At 45.2% G+C, this 10,000-nt stretch overlaps 1 protein-coding gene across 1 annotated transcript in view; it reads right to left on the reverse strand.

The window, feature by feature from the left end:
• LOC139420310 (contactin associated protein 2a) overlaps window positions 1-10,000 on the reverse strand; it is a 264,488-nt gene that overhangs the window by 120,329 nt on the left and 134,159 nt on the right. Inside the window, exon 9 of the mRNA XM_071170257.1 lies at window positions 6,536-6,794. Coding sequence (XP_071026358.1) covers window positions 6,536-6,794 — 259 coding nt within the window. The remainder of the gene's footprint in view (window positions 1-6,535; window positions 6,795-10,000) is intronic.

Raw genomic sequence — 10,000 nt, forward strand, 5'->3', positions numbered from 1 at the left:
AACAAGCTTTCTCTACCCTTTTCCTTGATCTGAACACCTCCAAAACAAAGGTCATGTGGTTTGGTAACAAGAATGCCCTTCTTCCCACAGGTGTGATAACTACATCTGAGGGTTTAGAGCTTGAGGTAGTCACCTCATACAAGTACTTGTGAGTATGGCTAGACGGTGCACTGTCCTTCTCTCAGCACATATCAAAGCTGCAGGTTAAAGTTAGATCTAGACTTGGTCGTAATCGCTCCTCTTTTACCCCAGCTGACAAACTAACCCTGATTCAGATGACCATCCTACCCATGCTAGATTACGGAGACATAACTTATAGATCGGCAGGTAAGCTTGCTCTCGTGCGGCTAAATGTTCTTTACCATTCGGCCATCAGATTTACCACCAATGTTCCTTATAGGACACATCACTGCACTCTATACTCCTCTGTAAACTGGTCATCTCTGTATACCCGTTGCAAGACCCACTGGTTGATGGCTATTTATAAAACCCTCTTAGGCCTCACTCCCCCCTACCAGAGATATCTACTGCAGCCCTCATCCTCCACATATAACAGCTGTTCTGCCAGTCACATTCTGTTAAAGGTCCCCAAAGCACACACATCCTTGGGTCGCTCCTCTTTTCAGTTCGCTGCAGCTAGCGACTGGAACAGTTTTATCTCAATCTCTTCATTCAAAGACTCAATCATGGACACTCTTACTGACAGTTGTGGCTGCTTTGTGTGATGTGTTGTTCTGACTGTGCCCAATAATGTTTGCAACATGTTTTGTGCTGCCACCATGTTGTGTTGCTACCATGTTGTTGTTATGTTGTGTTGCTACCTTGCTATGTTGTTGTTTTATAGGTCTCTCTTTGTGTAGTGTTGTGTTGTCGCTCTTGTTGTGTGTTTTGTCCTATACTTATATTGTTTTTTGGTTGTTTAAAAAAAAATCCTAGGCCTCCGTCCCTGCAGGCCTTTTGGTAGGCCGTCATTGTGAATAAGAATTTGTTCTAAACTGAACTGCTTAGTTAAATAAAATAAATAAATAATAGAATAAAAAATCCTTGCATCAGCAGTCAAAGACTACCAGAATCCTATGGATACCCCAATTACAGAACAATAATTATTGGGAAAACTATGCTACCCAAAAAGGCCTGTGGTGCTGATGGTATTTAAATTAAATGATCAACTACACAAATCACAAGTTCAAACTGGCTATACCAAAACTTTTCAAAATGATCCTCACTGCAGGTATTGCCCCAGATATTTGGAACCAAGGATTGATCATACCAATCTATAAAAATGTGGAAAAATCTGAGTCAAATAATTACAGAGGAATATGCAGTAACAGCAACTTGGGGAAAAGTCTGTGCAGTATCATAAATAGCAGACTACATCATGACCTTGATGAGCATAACGGACTGAAGATAAATCAGATTGGAGTTTTACCAAATGACCACAACAGACCACATTTATACCCTCCACACTCTAACTGACAAACGATATATATATATACTGTATACAGGCCTAAAGGCAGAGACAATAAGAAGACACAGAGGCTTAATACAATTTAACTACACCTTCGTTTCCCCACAGAACCGGAGAGCAACATCTGTCCGGTGAAGTCCACAGAGCATATTGCATGGAACAAACAGTTACATGACCTACAGCATCGTCAAGCAAGTTAATGACTACTTAACATCGAATGATTTAGAACCACGGAGAGTTACCACAAGTCACAAAGAAAACAGGAGCCGCCGCCGCTATTCCAGCTCCATTTCAACTTCAACATTTCAACATCATCAAATCACATATGCTTCATCTAATACAGTGACAATTAAAAGATAGCAAAAACAATTTAGTCCAATCAACGTAAGCTAAATAGTATGTGGTTGTCCATGGTTCTGATTTCTGTGTGTGTGTGTGTGTGTGTGTGTGTGTGTGCACCTTAATGCAAGTAGAAAAAACATGTTGACTCCCCCTACTTGTAGAGAAAAGCCAGTGCCCTCCTCCTCTCTTTCATGTTGACGAAAAACCACAAGTCCAAATCCCCCATCTCCATCCATGGGGGGCCAATTTTAGCTAGCTAGCTAGATAGCCTCCAGAGGACACCAGCACAATGAAACGCAACAATTCAAGTTGTTTCTATCAAGGACGTAGGCGCTAGTTGCGATTTGATAGGAGTGGCACCAATCACCTTTTTTTGATAGGAGTGACACAAAACACCTTTTTCTGATAGGAGTGGCACCAATCACCTTTTTTTGATAGGAGTGGCACCAAACACCTTTTTTTGATAGGAGTGGCACCAATCACCTTTTTCTGATAGGAGTGACACCAAACACCTTTTTTTGATAGGAGTTTTTTTTGATTGGAGTTCCCTAGACACTTTTTTTTGCTCTGCCATGACCATTCACCCATTCACAGTTGAGCTCACACAGTTTAGCTCAACGCTGATTGGCTATTATTTTATAAAAACATGTATAAAGGGAGGCCAAATGCTTGTTGGCTTCCCTTGCATTCAATGCTATGGGCGGGAACAATGTCATACTCGTTATGACCAGATGGCATCAGATAGATGGCCTACACACACAGAGACAGAGGGGAAATGTTTCGCTCGCTCGGATGCCTCCGCCGTTGAGATACATTTAGCCTTTTGCGAATTGAAGGAAGATTATGAAACACAGAGAGATGAAAGATAAATAATTTTCTTTTTTTCTAGGTACATTTTTGGGGGAAGCCTGGCTTCCCTTGGCATCCATGAATACACAACACTGCACAATTATACCCTCCACACTAACTGACAAACAAGTCAACCACAAGAGACCACATTATACCCTCCACACTCTAACTGACAAACAAGTCAACCACAAGAGACCACATTATACCCTCCACACTCTAACTGACAAACAAGTCAACCACAAGAGACCACATTATACCCTCCACACTCTAACTGACAAACAAGTCAACCACAAGAGACCACATTATACCCTCCACACTCTAACTGACAAACAAGTCAACCACAAGAGACCACATTATACCCTCCACACTCTAACTGACAAACAAGTCAACCACAAGAGACCACATTATACCCTCCACACTCTAACTGACAAACAAGTCAACCACAAGAGACCACATTATACCCTCCACACTCTAACTGACAAATAAGTCAACCACAAGAGACCACATTATACCCTCCACACTCTAACTGACAAACAAGTCAACCACAAGAGACCACATTATACCCTCCACACTCTAAATGAAAAACAAGTCAACCACAAAAGACCACATTATACCCTCCACACTCTAACTGACAAACAAGTCAACCACAAGAGACCACATTATACCCTCCACACTCTAACTGACAAACAAGTCAACCACAAGAGACCACATTATACCCTCCACACTCTAACTGACAAACAAGTCAACCACAAGAGACCACATTATACCCTCCACACTCTAACTGACAAACAAGTCAACCACAAAAGACCACATTATACCCTCCACACTCTAACTGCATTTGGCTCAATTTGAAGGTATGTTTTAAATAAACGAATACAAAGCAGTATTGAAGGAACAACATATGGTGTTATTAAATCAATGTACACTAAAAAATACATGTTTGGGTAAAATTGCCAACAAGCAAACAGACTTCTTCTCTCAGTGACATGGAGTGAAACAGAGTTGCTCAATTAGTCTAAAACTATCTACATTAATGAATTGGCAAAAACATTAGAAGAATCTGCCTGGTCTCACCCTACACAACACTGAAATCAAGTGTCTACTGTACGCAGATGACCTGGTGCTGCTGTCTCCTACTAAGGAGGGGCTACAGCAGCACCTAGATCATCTGCAGCCAGACCTGGGCTCTGACAGTCAACTTTAAAGCCTTGAATATAATTATATTCCAAAAGAGGTCTGGATATCACAAATACAAATTATATTTGGACACTACATGTATCTAGGACTAAATATCAGCAACACAGATAGCTTTCGCATGGCTGTGAATGAGCCAAGAGACAAAGCATGAAGAGCATTCTATTTCATTGAAAGGAACATTAAAATCGAAATTCCAATTAGGATCTGGCAACAACAAAAAACCTAGAAGTTATAGAACCAATTGCTGGATATGGCAGTGAAATATGGGGTCCACTCTCCAATAACGTGTTGACCAAATGGGACAAACATCCAATTGAAATACTGCATGCAGAGTTTTGCAAGAGTATATTACAAGTGCAGATAAAAACTCCAGATAACACATGTAGAGCAGAATTGGGCCAATACCCCCTCCTCATTCAAATTGAAAAAAAGAGCCATACAACCATCTAAAAACAAGGGACCCCAAAACATTTCATCACACAGCCCTATAATGTCAACAGATGGAACAAGAGAAGAAACCTCTCAGCCAGCTGGTTCTGAGGCTCAGTTCACTAACCCAAGCCAAGCCCATAGAGCCTCAGGACAGCACTCAGAAAATCTGGCCCAACCAAATTATAACAAAGCAAATATATATATATATATATATATATAACACCTATTGGAAAGACCACAAAAAAATCGAAGTAAACTTTAATGCTATTTGTCTCTAAACAGATGGTACACAGTGATGATCGAATCAAATCATATTTTATTGGTCACATACACATGGTTAGCAGATGTTAATGTGAGTGTAACGAAATGCACATCTGACCACTGTGTCTGAGGAAAACACTAACTATGTAGACTCAGTGAGCACAGCCTGGTCATAGAGACAGGTTGTCATAGACAAACCTGGCTGCACAGAGAGGACAGGACGTGCTCACTCTGCTCCAGGGGAGAGGTACTGTCACGCCCTAATCTGTTTCACCTGTCCTTGTGCTTGTCTCCACCCCCCTCCAGGGGTTGCCCATCTTCACCACTTATCCCCTGGGTATTTATACCTGTGTTTTCTATCTGTCTGTGCCAGTTCATCTTGTTCGTTCAAGTCAACCAGCGTTTTGTGTCTCAGCTTCTGCTATTTCCAGTCTCTCTTTTCTCACCCTCCTGGTTTTGACCCTTGCCTGTTCTGACTCCGAGCCCACCTGCCTGACCACTCTGCCTGCCCCTGACCCTGAGAGCCCACTCTGCCTGGCCCTGACTGACCACTCTGCCTGCCCCTGACTCTGAGCCCACCTGCCTGACCACTCTGCCTGTCCCTGACCCTGAGCCCACCTGCCTGACCACTCTGCCTGCCCCTGACCCTGAGCCCACCTGCCTGACCACTCTGCCTGCCCCTGACCCTGAGCCTGTCTGCCTGACCACTCTGCCTGTCCCTGACTCCGAGCCCACCTGCCTGACCACTCTGCCTGCCCCTGACCCTGAGCCTACCTGCCTGACCACTCTGCCTGCCCCTGACTCTGAGCCCACCTGCCTGACCACTCTGCCTGTCCCTGACCCTGAGCCCACCTGCCTGACCACTCTGCCTGCCCCTGACTCTGAGCCCACCTGCCTGACCACTCTGCCTGTCCCTGACCCTGAGCCCGCCTGCCTGCCCCTGACCCTGAGCCCACCTGCCTGACCACTCTGCCTGCCCCTGACCCTGAGCCTGCCTGCCTGACCACTCTGCCTGCCCCTGACCCTGAGCCCACCTGCCGACCTGTACCTTTGCCCCACCTCTGGATTATCGACCCCTGCCTGCCTTGACCTGTCGTTTGCCTGCCCCTGTTGCTGTAACAAACATTGTTACTTCAACACAGTCTGCACTCTGGTCTTACCTGAATCGTTATAGGTAGAGACAGAGCTGTATTTCCTATTACACTGTGACAAATACTCAGAGCGAAGAGAATCTTTCTTTCCCAAAATGATCATTCATTACAAAGAATTTGAATCTATAAAAGTATTTATTGTGTGAAAAGCTAAATATGTGGCCTCTTTCACAGCCGGTGAAAAGCACAAATGTAACAACAGTATTTTGGGGGGCTTTCATACCATGCCATGTTGCTTTTCAGTCATCTATGTATTTGTATTGTCATTACTATTGTTGTTGTAGTTGCTTTTAAAGTTCATAATTTCCATTACCATTCCATTATTATTAATTTTTTAAATGATTGTATTATTGCTGTTGGTCTGACCACGGTTATATGTGTACTTTAACAATGTAAGTCATTTCACTTGCCATGTCAATAAAGTCTATTGAATTGAATTAAGAGAGAGAATGAGGAAGGAAGAGAGAGGGAGGGAGATTTCATCGATCACATTAGAGTTGGAAGGTTTAGTGTGTTAACCTTGCAGTCTAGAGTCTCTAGTGTTTCGTTTTTAAGTATCTCCTCTCAAGGCAGACAAGTGTATAAAAAACAACATATTTTCACACTTTACACACACAATCATGTAATTAGCGAACCATCAGTGTCTCCTCCTTGACAACAGCATCAAAACAACGTGCGGTGTAACCACAGGAACGACCTTGATATACTGCCGTCTGATTATTGCTAATTAGTCATTAGTTGTTAGAGGCAATCATCATCGCTACCAAGATGGCAGGATTGGAGACACACAACGTCTGTGATGGGTGTGTACGTCTGTGTGTGTATTATTTTCTACCTGATGATATGTCTATCCTGGTGTTCTTCATCTGTGTCACGTTGAAGTGAACGCCAACCTTCCCGTCGTCAAGGGCAATCTCAAGCGTTCCATCATCAAGGTTACTGAAGAGGAGGAGTCCATCAGCGTTCCACGTGCGGAACTGGAACCCCAATGATACTACATCCTGGTTGGCTCTTCCCGGGAGCTGCAGGAAGCTGGTAGCGTTGAAGAAAACTGTGAAGGAGTGTGACTCCACACAAGAGAGTGACAGATTACGCTAAGGAGAGAGAGAGAGAGAGAGAGAGAGAGAGAGAGAGAGAGAGAGAGAGAGAGAGAGAGATAGAGAGAGCGAGACAGACAGACAGACAGACAGACAGACAGACAGACAGACAGACAGAGAGGAGATGCTCATCATTAGTTGTGATTATCATTAGTTTTTTGCTTTGATCAATTCTAAGATGAAAATGTATTGTACCAATTGAGAGACGGACAAGACAGAGACAAAGACAGGGACGGCGATAGAGATAAAGATGGAGACAGAGACAAAGACAGGGACGGAGATAGAGATAAAGATGGAGACAGAGGCGAAGACAGGGACGGAGACAAAGGCAGGAACGAAGACAGAGACGGAGACAGAGATGAGACAGAGATGAAGACAGAGATGGAGACAGAGACGAAGACAGGAACAGAGACAGAGATGGAGACAGAGACAAAGACAGAGACAAAGACAGAGATGGAAACAGATGGAGATACAGATGGAGACAGCGATGGAGACAGATGGAGACATGGACTGAGACAGAGATGGAGACATGGACTGAGACAGAGATGGAGACAGAGATGGAGACAGAGATGGAGACAGAGATGGAGATAGAGATGGAGACAGCGATGGAGACAGATGGAGATACAGATGGAGACAGCGATGGAGACAGATGGAGACATGGACTGAGACAGAGATGGAGACAGACATGGAGATAGAGATGGAGACAGCAATGGAGATAGAGATGGAGACAGATGGAGACATGGACTGAGACAGAGATGGAGACAGCGATGGAGATAGAGATGGAGACAGATGGAGACATGGACTGAGACAGAGATGGAGACAGAGATGGAGATAGAGATGGAGACAGAGATGGAGACAGATGGAGACATGGACTGAGACAGAGATGGAGACAGAGATGGAGACAGAGATGGAGACAGCGATGGAGACAGATGGAGATACAGATGGAGACAGAGATAGAGATGGAGACAGCGATGGTGACAGATGGAGATACAGATGGAGACATGGACTGAGACAGATGGAGACATGGACTGAGACAGAGATGGAGACAGAGAAGGAGATAGAGATGGAGACAGCGATGGAGACAGATGGAGATACAGATGGAGACAGAGATAGAGATGGAGACAGCGATGGAGACAGATGGAGATACAGATGGAGACATGGACTGAGACAGATGGAGACAGAGACAAAGACAGAGACAAAGACAGAGATGGAAACAGATGGAGATACAGATGGAGACAGCGATGGAGACAGATGGAGACATGGACTGAGACAGAGATGGAGACATGGACTGAGACAGAGATGGAGATAGAGATGGAGACAGCGATGGAGACAGAGATGGAGACATGGACTGAGACAGAGATGGAGATAGAGATGGAGACAGCGATGGAGACAGAGATGGAGACATGGACTGAGACAGAGATGGAGACATGGACTGAGACAGAGATGGAGACAGAGATGGAGATAGAGATGGAGACAGCGATGGAGACAGATGGAGACATGGACTGAGACAGAGATGGAGACAGATGGAGACATGGACTGAGACAGAGATGGAGACATGGACTGAGACAGAGATGGAGACAGAGATGGAGATAGAGATGGAGACAGCGATGGAGACAGATGGAGACATGGACTGAGACAGAGATGGAGACAGAGATGGAGACATGGACTGAGACAGAGATGGAGACATGGACTGAGACAGAGATGGAGACAGATGGAGACATGGACTGAGACAGAGATGGAGACATGGACTGAGACAGAGATGGAGACATGGACTGAGACAGACATGGAGACAGAGATGGAGACAGAGATGGAGACAGAGATGGAGACAGCGATGGAGACAGATGGAGATACAGATGGAGACAGCGATGGAGACAATTGACTGAGACAGAGATGGAGACAGAGATGGAGACAGATGGAGACATGGACTGAGACAGAGATGGAGACATGGACTGAGACAGAGATGGAGACAGAGATAGAGATGGAGACAGCGATAGAGACAGATGGAGATACAGATGGAGACAGCGATGGAGACAGATGGAGACATGGACTGAGACAGAGATGGAGACAGAGATGGAGATAGAGATGGAGACAGCGATGGAGATAGAGATGGAGACAGCGATGGAGACAGCGATGGAGACATGGACTGAGACAGAGATGGAGACATGGACTGAGACAGAGATGGCGACAGAGATGGAGACAGATGGAGACATGGACTGAGACAGAGATGGAGACATGGACTGAGACAGAGATGGAGACAGAGATAGAGATGGAGACAGCGATGGAGACAGATGGAGATACAGATGGAGACAGCGATGGAGACAGATGGAGACATGGACTGAGACAGTGATGGAGACATGGACTGAGACAGAGATGGAGACAGAGATGGAGATAGAGATGGAGACAGCGATGGAGACAGATGGAGACATGGACTGAGACAGAGATGGAGACATCGAGTGAGAAAGAGATGGAGACAGCGATGGAGACAGAGATGGAGACAGATGGAGATGGAGACAGAGATGGAGACAGAGATGGAGACATGGACTGAGATAGAGATGGAGATAGAGATGGAGACAGAGATGGAGACAGCGATGGAGACAGATGGAGATACAGATGGAGACAGAGATAGAGATGGAGACAGCGATGGTGACAGATGGAGATACAGATGGAGACATGGACTGAGACAGATGGAGACATGGACTGAGACAGAGATGGAGACAGAGAAGGAGATAGAGATGGAGACAGCGATGGAGACAGATGGAGATACAGATGGAGACAGAGATAGAGATGGAGACAGCGATGGAGACAGATGGAGATACAGATGGAGACATGGACTGAGACAGATGGAGACAGAGACAAAGACAGAGACAAAGACAGAGATGGAAACAGATGGAGATACAGATGGAGACAGCGATGGAGACAGATGGAGACATGGACTGAGACAGAGATGGAGACATGGACTGAGACAGAGATGGAGATAGAGATGGAGACAGCGATGGAGACAGAGATGGAGACATGGACTGAGACAGAGATGGAGATAGAGATGGAGACAGCGATGGAGACAGAGATGGAGACATGGACTGAGACAGAGATGGAGACATGGACTGAGACAGAGATGGAGACAGAGATGGAGATAGAGATGGAGACAGCGATGGAGACAGATGGAGACATGGACTGAGACAGAGATGGAGACAGATGGAGACATG

This window comes from Oncorhynchus clarkii, chromosome 11 (genome assembly GCF_045791955.1).
Source record: "Oncorhynchus clarkii lewisi isolate Uvic-CL-2024 chromosome 11, UVic_Ocla_1.0, whole genome shotgun sequence".
In the NCBI taxonomy this organism is placed as follows: domain Eukaryota; kingdom Metazoa; phylum Chordata; class Actinopteri; order Salmoniformes; family Salmonidae; genus Oncorhynchus; species Oncorhynchus clarkii.